General features: G+C 40.0%; 2 protein-coding genes across 2 annotated transcripts in view; one reads left to right on the top strand and one right to left on the bottom strand.

Moving 5' to 3' along the window:
• IDUA (alpha-L-iduronidase) overlaps positions 1 to 17,600 on the bottom strand; it is a 46,002-nt gene that overhangs the window by 5,664 nt on the left and 22,738 nt on the right. The window contains exons 3-11 of the mRNA XM_064736523.1: positions 7,956 to 8,038; positions 7,257 to 7,364; positions 6,516 to 6,611; positions 5,757 to 5,959; positions 5,157 to 5,336; positions 3,290 to 3,506; positions 2,472 to 2,687; positions 1,743 to 1,864; positions 391 to 516 (exon numbers count right to left, since the gene is read on the bottom strand). Of these exons, the coding sequence (XP_064592593.1) occupies positions 391 to 516; positions 1,743 to 1,864; positions 2,472 to 2,687; positions 3,290 to 3,506; positions 5,157 to 5,336; positions 5,757 to 5,959; positions 6,516 to 6,611; positions 7,257 to 7,364; positions 7,956 to 8,038 (1,351 nt within the window). The remainder of the gene's footprint in view (positions 1 to 390; positions 517 to 1,742; positions 1,865 to 2,471; positions 2,688 to 3,289; positions 3,507 to 5,156; positions 5,337 to 5,756; positions 5,960 to 6,515; positions 6,612 to 7,256; positions 7,365 to 7,955; positions 8,039 to 17,600) is intronic.
• The window catches only part of SLC26A1 (solute carrier family 26 member 1), a 37,394-nt gene that overhangs the window by 2,854 nt on the left and 16,940 nt on the right, over positions 1 to 17,600 (top strand).

Below are 17,600 nucleotides of genomic sequence, written 5' to 3'. Positions count from 1 at the left end.
ACCACTATGAACATGGGTGAGACTGAATGAGCAGAAACATGTCTAATATGGAGGCCATGATTCCATTTTAGCTTTAGCTCTCAATTAACTTGTCAATCCTTGTAGCATACTATGTGATTTTTAAAGAGATACTGCACTTTTCAGTACTGTTTTAATAATTTCTCACCATGGGAATTTTCATTCATCTTAGTGATGGCTCCTATCACTTGCTATGTAGTACTTTATCTTGAATTACATCTTTGAGAGCCTTCTCATCAAAAGAGAGAAGAATTGTTTATTTACTAATTCTTACACTTTTAACAATAAAGTAATTCGATGGTCTTCTTCTAAGATTTAAGGCAGGAAGCAGTTTCAGTTTTGATGTGTCTAATGGTAGAATACAACACATACTTGATCAGGAGCTGATCTGGGTCTTGCACAGATGTGGATAAGAAAGACTGAGGGAACGGGAAAGTCTTGCTTCAGTGTCAGGATGCCAGCTTCAGGAAATGGAAATGGACCTGTTACCAGTGGGTCCTGCGGAGCCAAAGAGTAGTGTTGTGAAAAGTCTTTCATTACAGCACCTAAAGACCAACTGTTAAACCAGTGTAAAGTGCTTGTGTATTAACTTTAGGACTCTAAATTTCCAATAGAGTTGGTACTGCTAATGCTTACAGGCATCAAAGTTCTCCACACTCAGAGAACTTGTTTTCCAGCTCCTCAGGAAACAGAGGGTTTGCCCAGCTCACAAGTTGGGTTGACCACAAATGCCCTTAGGCACATTCTGTCACTTTTGTAACCTCCCATGGACGCCTTTCAGGCTAGAGGTCTTTACAAGCCATGGCCCCATCTCTTCCCAGTGTGCAGAACAAGCTACTGCTAGCTACAACAGCTACATGGCTGGTCTCTGGGGATGAGGCTGTACCAGACAGCCAAGAGTATGTACAATCTTGCTGCTGCCCTTTTTAAGGAAGAGCTGATATCTCCTACAATGTCCCACAGGCCTTAGCAATAGTCAGTTGTGGTGACTGGGAAGAGAAGACACAGTACTCTGTACTGAAGTCAGAAAGTGAGTACTGTCTGTGGGCCCTGAAGGGGATGAAGATGACCTCTGTTTTTAACCTGGGAATCTGAATGCATTGGGGAAACTATGGGAGGGGGAGCTGAAGCGACAGGCTGCTCTCATATGCTCACATACAGTAAGTAATCTCTGCATGGCTTTCATCCATAGGGAGGAGAGGACTTCTCAGAGAAGACTGACTCAATTATCTCTATGGTGCATTCAGCACTAGTGAGGATGAGGGAAAACTGTCAATCTCCATGTGAGCCCCTCAGTTTTCTGAAGTTGCACTGGGCAGTTTTCCCCCCAGGGAGGTGTTTGTTTTCTACTATTTATGGGGTTCATTTCAACCTTCTAATGCAGCAATTTGGCCATTCTGTCATATACACAGGGCCATGTGACTTACCTGAGCAGATGGAACAGAAAGAGCCTCAAAGCCCGCTGAATATTCAGAGAGAAGGCAGAACTTCCCCAGGAGCAACTGTGCCTCCTTATTTTATGGTTAGGCCCAGAGTGAAGAGGTTGTATAACACAAACACCAAGGCGTGAGCTACACTTTTCTGCAGGACTGCAAGTGAATTTTTGTGTGTATATAAAAAGTGAATGACTGTGGGCTAAGGAAATTTTTGTTAGAGGCCTGATTTGTTGTATTTTTCACAAGCACTTTACTCGTACAACACTTCAAGCAAACACATAATCATACCTCAGCATCCCTTATTTGCTGGAACTGCTCTGGAGAAGGAAAGTCAGGGCTTCCTAGGTTCTTCCACTTCAGATAGGGATTGGTTTCGTTGTTATCCATGTAATATGTCACATATACCATCTCTGTAGGAGATGAGACAAACCAAAGAAGTAAACTCTTTACTTGGATTTAAAGATTAACAAGAATGTATTTAGCAGGTGTGTAAGTCTACCTTTTCAAAACTGATTTCAGCACTTTGGAGCCTAACTTCCACTGGGAAGTCCCACAGCTAGGACTCTCATGAGGCTGTACAATTTACATTTGCCAAGTTTACCTTTCAAACTATTACTTCCACAACCAGAACCAAAATTCTCTTTTTGCATGCATTTGTTGGGTAACTCAATCAGCTGTGCAATTGTGTGTTCGTGTTGGCTGTCTTGGAGTCATCTCATAAAGGGAATTGTTACTTGGCAATATCCAGCCAAGTACACTGAGATCGGTAGTTTTCCAGAAAGGCAGCACTTGGCAGCTGCTATTAAAGATGGGATCAAAGTGTAGGCATTAGGAATGAACCTTTCAAAGAAGGGCACCATTATATCTCAGAAAATCTAGGAGTGCACAAAAGATGACAGAGGAAGCTAGAAAATTAAATTCACTCTTCCAATGAAAAGCAGTTCAGTAGAAGTTTTCCAGCTGATATTCCCTGTTAAAGATCACTCAATATGAGCTGTCTACATGGTATTTGTTTACCTCTATGTTTGGGGAAGTGGGTGGCATTCACTGTGACCGTGCTGATGTTAGATGAAGTCCTGTTATCCTCACTTGAATACATCAGTACTGTAGCTTGCCAGCTATCTGAGGGCTGTGTCTCACTTGGGGTGTGCACAGATGCCAGCACTCCAACTGTGCTATTTTGAGCGCTTTCATCTCCACTGATCTTCACTTCAGCAAAAATCTGCTCTTCTCCTTTAAAAAACGTGACAACTGTTAGCATCACTGTTAGTCAGTCCTGTGTCAGAAACTGCAGGGTCAAAGAAGGTTCATGCAAATAGACTGAGCATAAGTGAGCTATGTTCTGCCTTATTTTACCAGTTACAGTCTTCAGTCAGATTTATTTCACAACAGTAGAGTGTTGTGAAATACATATTACAGCAGTTCTTATGCTTAGCATTTTAGCTAACAACATGTAAACAGGTGACAGTGAATGAAGTTCTCCCTGTAACATGCTGCAAGAATCTTCCAGCTACAGGGATTTCTTAAAGACAGTTGCAGCCTGATGGTGTGTACCCCTTGCATCACAAGCGGGAAGTACCAATCAACAAAAAGTGAGTGGTTGGCACACAGAGGATATAAACAAAGCAGTAAGTTAAATCAAACAGGTAACAGACTCTCAGAAATATTTTCTGAGCTATCAATCTGTCTGAGGAAATGAAGTTTCATTTTCTTAACAAAGCTAGTAAACAGTGAAGGGAGCTCTTGCTTTTATGAATAGCAAGACGGCTGGAACTATCTTTCTTGGGCTGGAGACTTCTAGGTGGGAGGGGTTATTGACATGCTCTTTACTATACCTAGCAGTGCCAGCAAGCCCATGGCAGTCAGCACTGGTTTCCGCACCATCTGGACATGAGGTGGCTTTGTGTTGTTCATCTGAAAACGTGCTGTCAGAGTCCGCTGGGTGAAGTAATGAGGGTAGTAGCTCAAGAAGGCATTGTCATTACTCAGCAACGAGTAGTTGATGGTGTTGTTGGCTTTGGAAATGAGCAGGTTTTGGTGCTGGATGATTACCTGCAAAGTCATAGAGAAAGCGAACCTTCACCTTGGAGAAAAACTAATAAACATGCAGTAGTCCTTGTATTTTTTTAAAAATCTTTACAGAACTCTGCAAAGAACTGTCCCTCTGCCTTTTAGAAAAGACTGAAGAAAATAACTGTTTATCATAAGTCTTGGAAAACCTGCACTTTAGGTACTATATTAATCACTGTAAAATATGAAGCACCTGCGTAGTTTTGCAAGTAGTAAGTCTCTGAAATAATTAATAATAGAACTCTTCACAGATAATGAACACATCTCCTTGTCTATTGCACTACAAATTATGCCCCTCTGTCTTGAATACTTAATTAGCAATCAGGATTTACCACCTGAATTAAATCTAAATAGTTCTCCAAATCTGAAATTACTTTGTACCCACTACATCAGTGTCTGTGAGCTGGTCCTGGATTCTGTTTCTCAATTAGTCACTTTTCCCACTTGGTGCTAACTTGGAATTAATTCTCCTGGTATTTCACTGGTTGCTGTGCTGCTCTCCCAAAAAACATCCAAGTTCCCAAGTTCTCAGCATATTAGATTGTGCCTGAATATAAGAATTAAGCGGAACTTAAGAATTAAGTCAGAAGGCTGGCAACTGGATAGTCTCACAACTGTGCCTCTGAAGAAACACAGTGCTTCCATCTTCTATACAACCAAGTGTTAATTTTCCACTGGATGTGTCTTTCTTTTGCCCTTCATATCACCACATCATTATAAACACTGCTACTTTGTCCTGCAAATTGCCTGCGATGCAGTCAATGACTTGTTGCCTTAGCAAAGACAGCTTGTATATGCAGTCTCAGGGAACTGGGAGCCTTTGTCTCCTCAGGAGCAGCTAATAAGATGCATCTTTTTTTCTGGGTGACATACATACTCTCGCATTTGGAAATTATTCCTTTGCACAGGAGCACTTGGACTCTATGTGCTGTTTAAGGTAGTGGCTCACAAAGCACTAGGTCTGCAGTAGAAATTATTGCTTTGCAGGTGAAGGGCTGAGCTTGCTCTGGGGCCAAGGTGCAATTACTGCAGAGCTGGGAATGTTGATCAATCTCTTCTTCTGCTTTTCTGGCCAACATCAGTAATTACTAGCAGTAATTAATAAGATCATGTGTACAGCCAGTATCCCAAACCAAAGAATGGACTATGCTGAGACCTCAAGGCACTTCTTTATTATACCTGATGTCTCTTGATGAGATAAAATTCTGAAGGAGCTGGGAAATAATTCTTACATATAGAGGTGACAGCCAGCAGTATAGACACCACAGCAGCAGTATTACATGGAGAGGGCATGTGTGAGAGTGATCTTATCAGATGGATCTAACTGGGAGACTGTATACATTCTCAGTTCTCTAGCACTTCTCTGTGAAGTTCTCAGTTTGGTTCTGGGTTGGGCTTTTTTTTTTTAAAGAAAGATGAAGAAAACTAAAGTTAAATTAAATTTACAAATTAAATCAAGCTACTAAAACTAGACTACTCAGGGAAACCCCAACTGTACCAGTAGGGAGGTCTCCTTTTTTAGGATCTATTAGTCTGAGTAACTGCTTAAAAATTAACTGTTAAGTCTACTTTTTCAACGGCAAAAACACATCAGGGGACACTACTGTGCCAAAACTACCAATGAATTGTTACCTTTACAACCATCGCTGCATACGTCACATCAGCTCGCCAGAGCTGTGGAATGGACCATCCAACCATTGGATCTGCTTCATCATTATATATTGCAACAGAAGAAAAACCTGGAAACAGCTTCTGAATTTGTTGAACTGCTTCTACTTCTTGTTGCAAGATGTAGAGAGAATTCCCACCTCCCTGCAACAATATTTCATATGTACTTAGTGGTAATGAGAAAAAGGTAGTAAACATACAGACATAACCTAAAGTCATAAACATAAAACATACTTCTTGGTCACCAAGCTGCTGTGGACCAACAAAACTAGTACTTTTCCTTCATCTACTACAGCACATGCTACATGCATGAGCTCCTCCTAGAATATAAAATGGAAAAGAAGTAGAGGAATTGTTTCCCTTTGGGAATTGGGCAAAGACAAATTTGCTTTGAGTTAAAGTCTTGTAACTGAACACCTTCAAAATTTTGCAAGAATAGGTAGCCGTGCTTCCTGCTATAGGCTGGACACTCATCATCGTCATCAACTTTGTAAATCAGAATAAAACATAACTTTGATTAAACTGATTGAAAAAAATGGCTTTAAACTGAAATCTTGGACTAACCTTCTTATGGAGAGAGATGTAATCCAGCCTTACACCAGTCTCCCCTGTGAAGAAGTTGGTCCCATTGTAGCAATGACACAGAAGACTCCAGCACATGGGTGACTTCGGTAAGGGATGGAAGGAATCCCCAGGCCCTCCAAATTTTAGAAAAGGACTGGCTGCTCTTAATCCTTCTGAACAAGCATCATAATAGTTGAGAAACCCTGAAATCCAAGCAGATGAATATATCAAAGATGATAACTCAAAACAGAAACTGGATCTAAAACTACAAGGAGATGTTATAACCTTGTTATTTTATTTATTTGTAAGGCTTCACAAATTGGGACTACCATTTCCTATGCACTGACAACACAAGAAGACATCAAAACTTCACCTGCCTCTGCAACGTTCTTCTGAAGGTCTTGTAGGAGCATGTTCCCAAAGCACACAGCTTCAGTGAGGAGTTTTCCTCTTATTCCACCCTTTTCCCCCTTAGTGCTACTAACTGTACTTTATATACAACTAATGAACTGCTTCTTCTTAATGTAACTCCTGTTTTGTTTTTTCTGTGTCACAACCCTTGATACCCAAGTAGGGAATAAAGTGTGACCAGTAATATGACCTTAGCAAAACAGATTTGATGTATCTGTCACATTCCTTATCACTGCTGTCTACCTTACTTCTTTGTCAGTACACCTTACATTTCACTGTCACCCCTCTGCTCACCCCATACACCTGTCTCACTTCACCACACTCAGAAATGCTCCAAAACATGCTCACCTTTTACTGTCATAGACACATTGTCAAAGTCATGGTGGTCTGGTTCATTCCAGGTCTCAAAATTCCATTTAGCAACATGCTCCAATCCATACCTATCTGTAGGAGAGGCCTCATTTATCAGTGAGCTGCATATCCAGACAATACTATCAATAAATGACTTACAAAGACAATACTATTAGTTCAGGCTGCAGGTGAGGCTCAGGACCCAGACCTATCAGTAGATCATTTCCCTCATTATTTTTAATAATGAGGTAAATGTAATTTGTGAGTTTCAAAATAATCTCTCATTTTTGATGAAATGCAGCAATATTTGAAAAAGATGCAAGGTGAGAGGGAGACTTACAGCTTTGTGATTAGGGCACCCACCTACTCTTAATTCAGGTTGAGCCTTCTGCCTTGTTAGAAATATTTGAAGCTGGCATATGAGAAGTGTTCAGGTTATCATGCTCCAGTGAAAGCTGGTATTTTACAATCACAACAATATAACAAGGTTAAAGATCAGTCCTTTGAGGCAGGCCAAATGCGCTACCCAGAACACTCTATTCATTCCGGATGTTGGCCAAGGATCAGTAAAAAGAGAGACTATTATTCCATGGTCTCCATGGTCTGTTTTGGCATTTTGTTTTCTGGTTTTGTGTTGAAATCCTGGGTCTTGAAATTGATTACAACACAGAACTTTCTGAAGTAGCTAGAAAGGACTACAACAGAACAAATAACAACACTTTTCTTTCTTTAACTTACCTATGTATCTCCTTGCCAGAACAGTAATTAAGTTTCTCCACTGTACCACATGTTCTTTATCTTCAAAATCTAAAAAATATCCTGATGGATTTCCCATCAATTCAAATCCTAAAAGAGACAGAAGAAATAGGTCTCCTTTTTTTGTGAATGTTATCTCATTTTTATTAATGAAGGGTTAGCACATCATCTGAAACAAACTTGTTAATGAAGAAGCATCATTAAATGGTTTCTCTTTTGTTTCCACATATTCCCACCAGAAATATTTCAGATTTGAGGTTGTTTACTTGTAACTTGTCAGTGACTATAGTCAAAGCTATTAGCTGTCAACATAAATGCAGGGCTCAGAGGAAACTTAAAACAGTGGATGTTTGCATAAATTTATGGGAAGTTATACCCAGAGTATCTGCTTCTCTGGCCCTTTTAGGTATATGTCAATGGGTACAATATTCTCTTCATGAGATCTCATTTACAAGTACAACCATCTGAAACTGCCTTCAAAGGCAATGTAAAACCAATTTTGTTGTTTTAATGCTATAATATCATTTTGCTCACACTGGGACATGATGTAAAAGCAAATAGGTAAACAATGAAATCTTTTATCAAAACTAGCTTTGGAAAAGCTTTCTAAGAATACTCTAATGATTGTTCAATGTGAATGAACAGATATACCAAGCTGTGCAGGCAGGGAACTGCCCTTACCTGGAATCAACTTATTTTCCCACAGCCGGTCCATAAGTTTATCCAAGGCAGTAAAATTGTAGTTAAGTTTGCCATTTACCACTCTGAAGAAAAAAGGCAATAAAAAACACAAGTGTAAATATTATAGCAAAGATAGGACTTAGATAAGTAGATAATAAGTCAGATGGCTTTCTTCTCAAAATCTGCGTAAGACTGGGGTTCTTGGAATTGTACACAAACTTCCTTCCTCTAAAGTGATCACAGGTGTTCACCATAAGCATGTCTCTTGACTAATCCATGCCCTTTACCTATTTCAGCAGCAATAGAAACAATATAATATACGGGTCTGCTTGCTGAATTATGTTTTTTCAAAGAATATTAGATTTTTAACTCTCTGCTGAAGCATATTTTACATCAGTTTCCATTGGATTACCCACTGCTAGGCCAGCTCTTTTCACACAGCCTCATATGCAGTCTGTCTTAAGGTACTCCTAATCTGCAGTATATAATATAGATTACTTAGTAGCACTCCTTATGGATTTAGGTCCAGATGAAAAATAACTTTGCATCTTTGAAAGAATGCTGAATTTATGCACAAGATGTCTGTAATTTTTACCTCATTGTAAGCATTTGCTTAATATTTCTCCTGTACTCCCAGGATCTTGGGCTGCAAATCTTTCATCCAGGTTTGAATAAATGCATTCAAAGACTCAGCACACTATGATGCATTCCTTTGTGTCAAGGAATCTTGCAGGAACACAGGTACCAAAATGTGGACATGCACATGGACGGGAACACTGGACCAGGGGATGAAAAATGGCATTTGCAATTTATATGTGATAAACTAGAAGATTTGCTTTAAATTCCTGAAGGGCTTTTCTTGCCTGGCGTCCAGTAGAAACAAATACAAGGTACTATGCAGGTCAATTTTCCACAATTTCTGAACTTATGGCCTGATTTAACTGAAATCTGAAAGGGATGGAGAATTTTTGCCAGTATGAAGTGCCAAATAAGAATTAACAATGAACTTCTGTTGAGAACTTTCTGTTAGAGTGACTTACTGCTGTTTGGCCTAAGAAACAGCCTTGGCCTGGTGGCCAAATTCTGGCCTCAGTACAACCTGAGCAAAAGGCTTTTTAAGCACCCTTGACATAAATCCAGCCCTGGTCACACAGCAGCACTGAGTGAAGCCTTGGCAACCCCTCTCAAAGCTGATTTCTCCAACCATGCCAAGGCACTACAACTAATTTCTGTGGTACAGTGCAGCCTAACCACCTCTCCTGAAGTCTTTCCAGCGCTTTCCTAGGCACTTTGCCTTTGCTTGGGTGGAAAGCTATACAAGTGAACTATAGATGCAATGCTGCTGGTATGATGGAAGGGGGCGAGACAATCACATTTCTTGCAAGTGATCAGTGCTAGCATAGCATGATAAGTAAATGGGATTACACATGAGAAGAAGGCCATCAGCAGAGCTCTTAAATCAGTGCTGGGCTCTGTGCTCAGTGACAACTTGCTTCTTTCTGTACTTCTCAATGCTTTCTGTACTTCTCCTGAGCCTCTTTGATGGAGGCTCTTTCTCTGTGCTTTCTTGTCAAGGAAAGGTTTTAGTGAATATGTAAATGCAGTTCCAAATTCTCAGAGAATTAAGAAGGGCTGACAGAATTGCCTAGTGGATAATTAAGGGAACTGCGCAATATGAAGACAAATCTCTTACCAGGATCTAGAAGAGGAAGACAAAGCAGAGAAAGTAAGTGTAACATAGACCATATCCACTAAGCCAGCTCCACATGTTATGTAACATGGCACAAAATCCTAGCCCCAGCCTGGTCACACTTTTTACCAAAGATCTGAAGTAGAGTTTTTCTTTTAAAACTATGTCCCACCCCCATGACAAAAACTGCCATGTAGGCAGTCACTGATGGGCTTAGGGTTCCTGCCCAAGTCAAATGGCACAGCTGTAAAAGAAGCAAATAGTAGAAAGAAATTTATTTGCTTTAGCATTCTTTGAAGTATTTTAAAAGTCACTGTTGAACTAAAGAACGGCCATTTGGAACCTGGGTTTTTTTTTGCTTAGACAGAAGTTTTTAAAAAAAGTCCTCTTCCAAAGTTCAAAGACTTTTTTTTTTGCTAAAACTAGCTCTGCTCCCTCAGACCCATTAACTATTTCCAGCTGTACCCTGTGTTCTATTGAATAATTTGCTTACATGCACACTTACAGTCAGTATGCATAAGAATTATTAACTACACTGTCTTGTTAAAAGTTAATAATGCCATACAGATAAAAGCAAACAAAATAGGGTCTTCCTGGCTTCAGTTTAAGGTCTACACAGTACTATTTGAAAATAGAATCATAAATAAGCATATAAAATATAACCATAAATAAAACCTTCTATTTGATGCCTGTACACTTAAGATCCCAGGACATTTACAGTTTTCCAATTGCACCATTTAAAACAGAATGCCATTGCCAAACATGACTGAGAGATGGTACACAAGATCTTTTGTTATGCATGTAGGTGTAGAGGCACCTCTTAGGTTCTTTGGCTGATCTGCCACTTTATAAGGATCTCTTCTTCCTACCAAGTGAACCAGACAATATGATCCCATTAATAAAATGATTACTTGACTGACAGGATTGACACTTGCTCAGATTTTGACCTTACCCTTACTTGTACTACATTCCTGATGTGAGATCGATGCATTTTTTTACAGCACACACAGTACTACTAGAATCTGGCTTGCAGGGTTGCCTGCATGTAGTGACTGGAAGCCATGCTGACTGTTGCACTTGGAAGCACAGGAACTGGTACTATTTACAAATGTTCTGCATGGACAAGATTGGCTCAGCTGCCAGGCCCTTGCCAGGAGTGCTCTGAAGACAATTTTAGGACACTGAAGAACAGATCAAAACTGTTACATGCACATGACAAGGTAAATCTGTGGTCGAGAATTAATCCGTGGCGGAGGATAAATCCATGGCCAAAGCTGTTCAAAGCATCTTTCTACATCTAAACTGTTGGTGTAGCATCATGTACCTATGATTGGGCTCTTGGTTGCAAGCTCACAGAATTTCACGATCTATTTCTTGCCTTCTCTTCCAATCTTTCTGTCATGGCTTCTAGACACAACTGCCTTCATTTATCATTTACAAGCACTCAGAAGGTCATGTACTCATCATCTCTTCTGAGTGCTTGCAAGACTGTGATTGGTCATTGTCTGCTGTCAGGTATTTTCAATGTCAAGCAGCAATCACTGTCCTGTCTGTGCCTGGCTTTCAACTGTTTCTCAGCTGGGATTTTTCCAGGAAGCTTGCCAGATAGACCTTCCTCATCTTCAGTCATCATAAACAACTACACTAAAGCACATTTACTGGCATCCTGGTACCAACGCCCATAGAAGCACCAGGCCTGAGGCTTCTATATTCCAGAGACTGGAATGTAGTGTCCTGCTGGTGAGGAACCTTTCCAGTCTGTATCATGGTCTCCATTCCAGACCCACATGCTGTCTCTTGGGAGCAACAATCACTCTGTAAATATGAAGAGCAGTGATGAGTGCAGAGGGGTGTCTGCTGGCTGTCACAAAATCTGGTTGCTCCCTTCCTTGGAAAGGTCTGCTTCATGGGCAATTCTTTGCTGAATGAAAGGCTGCAGGCCTATCTTAACGTCTTTCCACTACATCTTATTACTGAAATGTTTTTTCAAGTATGGAGGGGAATTCTTTTCTGATGCATAGGTAGCACTGGACAGCTTGCAAGTGTTTTAAGATACTCACATTGCGCTTCTTATCTATGCCACTTTTAGCCTACTCTCATTCACAAACTTAATCTCTTGGGAAGGCAGAGGTAAGACAGCTCTAGCTGTCAACTCCTTGCATTAAAGTCAGATCTGCTACAGCTAGCACAGCTTCAGATACAACTCGTTAGCCTACAGCTATTGCTTCCCTTCCGTGTCCAGCATCTGTTGCTTCTCTTCTGGCCTGCATTGATCCTGTCCAGGAATGTAGTTGCATGCCCTGGAAAATATGTGCACACACAGATATTGGACCAAATATCTTATCTACAGAAAAGAGAGAACAAAAACCACAGGCAGGGAGCGTTTCCATTCCAGGTGATCTTCAGTCAAGTACTGAATCTCTGATGACACGTCAAGCTAACTTTATCAGACTTTATTTTAATGTACTGAATTAAATCTCCTGGGATAGGAAACCTTGTGGCTGACTCCTGTCAGAAGGTCACAGCCCATTTAGGAATAAAAATGTACCATGTAGGGTAAACATCAACAGAGATACTCTGTTAAAGAGAGCCTGGGATTAAGGATGGCTGGGAAATACCAGTATACTAGAATAGCACTCATCCTCGCCCTGACATTCTCATTCAGCTAAGTGTGGTCTCCCTTTTGTGTTTCTGGCAAACACAGCTACCAAACACACACCAAAAGCTGACATAATCTGGCTTACTTTCATAAGCATCTGAGAACAGCCTCCCTTTGGGCAGATTGGCCATAGTGGCTGGCTAACACCACTCCAACAGCAGCATGGCCTGCTGACATCCTCAATGGGGGCTTCTACTTGGAAAGACTGCTCAGTTGCAAATGTAGTCAACAAGCAGAAAATTGGCACAAGATGTTAGCAGAGGAAAGATGCAACTCACACCTGTAAAATTTCTCAGCAGACTATTGGCCAACCTCACACCTGGAAAGTGGACTCCATGAAGGAGTCACCTAAAAAACCCCTTTCTCCACTGAAGGTATTCTGTGTTACAATCTTAGAAAAGCAACAGTGCAGTCTAAGAAACCGCCCTGCTATGGCAGTATCTAGTACCTCTGATGAGAGAATGATCATATTACATACCACATATTCATCTGATAAAGATCCTTAGCTGTGTGCCAGACCATCTTTGCCCACCCTTGTAAGGGAGTTCCTGCAATCATACGCTCTTGTCCGCCCAGGTCCAGGATGTGGACCAATGGTAACACCATCACCGTTGTTCTTGATGAGTGTAAATATGCATGATAATTAAATTCCCCCTCTCAAGACTAAATGAAGTGAAAACAACTCTTGAAGTAAGTGACTACTATAAGGTGTGTCTGTAGATAGTGTCCCAAGCAATTGCTTACCACTTTTCTAAAATCCATGATGCCATTCTAGGGATCCTAAAACTCCAGAACACACACAAGAGTCCATCTACCCTGGAAAGGACATTAGTGTCCAAAGTCAAGCTGTTCACTGCAAGCAAACAATAAACTTCTAAGGGTTTCCACAACAGTAACTGTTGGGGGAACGAACAACAGTAATCTATGCCATTTCAAATTCTTGCTGCTACAAGGTATTCCAGAAGGAATGGTCTTCAGAAGTACCTGTCTTGCTTTTAGCCAGAACAGGCTGTTAAATGGTCAAGAAAACATGTAAGCTGAAGGGGAGAGCATCTACAAGATGAAGGTCAAAAGCTCTGGACAGAAAATGTCAGCAAGTTTATTTTTTTTTGGAGGGGAAACTTGTTGCCCTCCAAAAGGCCTCTTACAACACAAAAGGATCCTGCCTCCTTAGTTTTGCTAATTACTTTTGTAGCTATGAGGAATGAAATGAAGCCAATTTAAAGGTCAGGTTTCTATAAAGACTTTGTTTGCTCCAAACCCACCAACAGTCATCATCAGCTTCTTGTTCTGCTGAGTACTTAAGAAACCTCTGGACCTTAAAAGCAGATCCTAAGGGAATGTGAGCACTACTGAAATGTTACCTCAGACTATACAAAGGGCTGAATAGCCCTCATTAACATTCACCTTTCCAGGGGCTGAATTCACAGCAGTTTTCCTCAGGTCTAGTCAGTGTCAACCAAAAACCCTACTAGTCTGTTATTTCAGGTTTAAGTACAAGATCGTTAATAACTAAGAAATCAGTACACTCCTGGGTTATTAAAAACACTTCCCACTCCTGAATTGAGTGGAAGCTAACAATATAGTACTCATTCACACTAGAACTGGTTCTACCCTGCTCTTGCTCAACTTACTCTCGCGTCCTATCATCATTACAGGTAAAGTAAATTGGCTCCTGTTCACAAAATCTCCATAATCCAAAATAACCATGATAACTTGATAGTATTCAGGCTGATGAACACTGATTCTCCCTCCCTGGTGGTCCTCAAGCAAAACACAGACTGTTCTTTTCACACACCTTGCTGACTAAAAACCTAAATCAGAGGCTTCTTCAAAGTTCAAAGACTACCACACCCACACTAAATATAACCCATATATTTTACCACTTCTGTGTCTATTTATAAGTATTAATATTTTTCTGCATTTGCTTCTCAGCTCTATGATTAGTGTAAGCATGGTTGGAAAATCTGCCTGCTTTACAATTAAGGCACAGCCCCTGCACAGAAGCACAATGCCCAACACTTCAGTCGGTGCTGGCCCACACTTGGCAAACCTTCCTATAACGGGAATGAGTCAGCCCAGCAGGAACGGGAGGATGCATTACAAAATCACAGAGCCAGGCAGCATCCAGCCTTTGCTGATGTCACAGCTTGTCACAGTTAATCCATCCACACAACCAACCAGCGTTGGTACATGCGCAAAAAGAAGGATGGGTATGAATCCCTGTAGCTTAGGAACAAATCCCTTCAAAAATGGAGAATTCATCAGCTGTTATTTACTGGAAATCACTGCCTCTTCTACAAGCCAGCCACGAAGCTGTGCATTCAGCTGAATCTTTCTATTTTTTTAAAAACATAAAAATAGAATTGACTTTGATATATACAGCATCTTAATAAGCATCTCTGCTCTTTGAAATCAGCAGTGTTTGAGCTTCACCTTGCAAAGCAACTCAAAAAATCCTTGCTGTGATCTGGCTGAAATTCACAGGCACAGGATTGCAAGCAAACAATGGATGTTTTCAAGCTGATGCTAATCACAGCCTATGATTTTCCATTTCTTACTCAGCCTGCTTTTGTGAGCATAGTCTCAGCCTTCTTTCAGCAGTCAGCGTGCTGTGTGTGGGGGGAAGAGAGAGGCAGACAAAGCACCAAGAGCTTCCTGTGCCGAGGTGAGTTAGCCTCGGAAAATATTGTTAAGACTGTTGTGTCTCTTCTCCCCCCCCACACCCCTCTTCCCCTTTAAAACAAATTCCAGATGTAAAAGGGAAAACAGGCCGTAGAAACAATTTAGGCACAGGTATTTGCTGTTTTAGTATCTGACCTCTCTACACGTGTGAACACAGCCTATCAGATCACCTAGGCATGGACAATTCGGTGTCGTGAGACCTTGTGATGCCTTGTTCAGGTTTGCTATATTCACTTTCATTTGCAAAGGGAGCTATTAAATAATAAGGTGAAATAGCAGAAAATGCTTTTCAGCTGATTTTTCACTACAAATTAAAAATTAAAAAGGTTTGCAAGTGACTGAAAGGTTCAGAGGTTCAGTCACTGTATGTGAGCTGACTTCTAGAGGATACGTTTCTGATTGAGTATGATGTATGAAACTGATTAATCAGTAAAATGTTCACTATGGTTTGATGCTACCCTTGATGATCAAACTCCAAATAAAGTCACCTGTAAGCAAAAGTTTTGAAATGAGGTGACAGGGAGACTAAATAAATATTGAAACCTAAAGATGCACGAGGAGGAGAAAACATGATCAAATGCTAAAACTAGCTTACTTTAAGCAAATAACTCCTTTTGCCACTGCTTGGGAAAGCTGTCACTGAACTTTTCTTCCCAAGCAGTAACAGAATAGTTCTCTGTATGCATCCAGCATTCTAATTCAAGTACATACAATACTGCACCTTCTGAAATAAGCCTCCAGGGCACATATTTGATTTCCTGTTTTCCTTTCACAGCTCTGCTATTATCATCTCTTCATCATCACATCTTTATTTGCTGTTTATGCTCCATCTATTATTTTGCCTGCTAGCTGTACAAGAAAATACAGTCCAAAAGTATGTGACTTCCACTATATCATGGAAAATAGCTTATTTACTGTTGTGTAAATCATAACATTGAGAGGGAATTATTGCCCTCCCTGCTGCCAAATATGCAACAAGAACCAAATTCAGTAGTGTTTTACTTAGTGTGCTTTTGCAAGCACTTTGCTTGGTCATGTACATACTGTAACTGGACCTGAAATTTTGCATTAATGCAAAATGTACTACTTTTACCCAATATTTTAACATTTTCCATTCTGAAAACTTTTTTCCACTTGTCAAGATGTGTACCAAGGAGCACATAAATGAACAAACAAACAGTCTAAGAAAAGACAAACATGGAGGTAAATTCTGAAGGTGTGAAGGTTTGCAGCTAGATTTCTCAGCTGATGTACTTATTTTACAATCTAAAATACAGACAGCACATAGTGTCTGATGAAGTCCCACAGCTGCTGGATCTATTTTGCTTATCAGATGTAGTTTCAGGCGTGTCTTTCTCTATCAATCCTTGATTTCCCATGGGCCACTTAATATCTAACTAGAATACATCACTTGTTTGCAAAGTGATACCAAGTTTATTTTTTAACTTACTAGTGTTTAATAACTTCTGATGGTGAAAAGGCACAATGAATATGCCTTCCATGTCTCATTCTTAATCCTGAAGAATTTTTGTGATGAGTGGTTTCTGAGCACTTCAGAACTGACAAACGACCACTGTAAGACAATCTGGAGAGTGCAGCTTTTTAAATGGCATGCCAGTGGCTGTTCCTCATTCCTCAATATATTAAACCTCTTACAATTAAGGAGGTAAAACTAGCTAGTTGCATTTATAGATAGTTTTATATGAGATACAAACTTAAAAGTCTCTAACTCTACAGATCTGACAACACTATTTTGAACCTGGGTTTGGCATTACCATTTAGATTAGGGATGTATTATTAAATACAGTATGGACTGGTCTTACATTCTATGATCTTCACATTAATGTATTACCCTTTTTCCTCCATTCCTCCCCATCCTGAAAAACTTCCACTAATACAAAAAATATCTCTCCTTTCAATATAAAGATGCATTACATTCTGTGTTTATGAAACATGAAAATTTACTTCACAATGAAGTAAGAAATCATGTTTTCTTTGCACCCAGAAATTGGTTTTCAATATCCAGTTAAGATTACACACAATTTCAAGGAATGGGTGAACAAGCTTCAAAAGTCCAGACAAACCTTGCTACATTAAATCTGGCTCTATGATATACAAATATCAGTAGTAACATTCATCTTCATCAACAGGCAGGCTCTAGTGCTACAGTTCTGGCAATCTGGGGATGAAACAACAGGAGTTTTTCTTAGAAGGCAGGAAAGCCCAGACATTTTACACTCAATTCAGCTGATGCATGTAAATTCTTCCTATATATAGACAAGATTTATCAGCTAGACCCCCTTCATGATTTATTTCAATAAAAATGCTTTTTTAAAGGACAAATCTCGATTAGTGACCATTGACAACTAAGCACCAAGTGTTAGGACAGTTCCACATACTTCATAATCTCATTTAACACATTAAAAATATTTTTTTGTCCAACTGAAGTTCGTATATAAAACTCCTGAAAACCCCAGTTAAAAAGACTGTAAAAAGCTTTATCAGGACTGCAATTCTATTTGAACTCCACACAGTGTAACCAGCTGTATTACAACAGAATAGCAGAGATGAGTAAGAAGTCAGAGGTTACTAGCTTCTGTAATGTAATGAC

Source organism: Zonotrichia leucophrys, chromosome Z (genome assembly GCF_028769735.1).
Source record: "Zonotrichia leucophrys gambelii isolate GWCS_2022_RI chromosome Z, RI_Zleu_2.0, whole genome shotgun sequence".
Lineage (NCBI taxonomy): Eukaryota > Metazoa > Chordata > Aves > Passeriformes > Passerellidae > Zonotrichia > Zonotrichia leucophrys.
The sequence above is the reverse complement of the archived record's forward strand: the minus strand, read 5'-3'. Positions and strand labels throughout refer to the sequence as shown.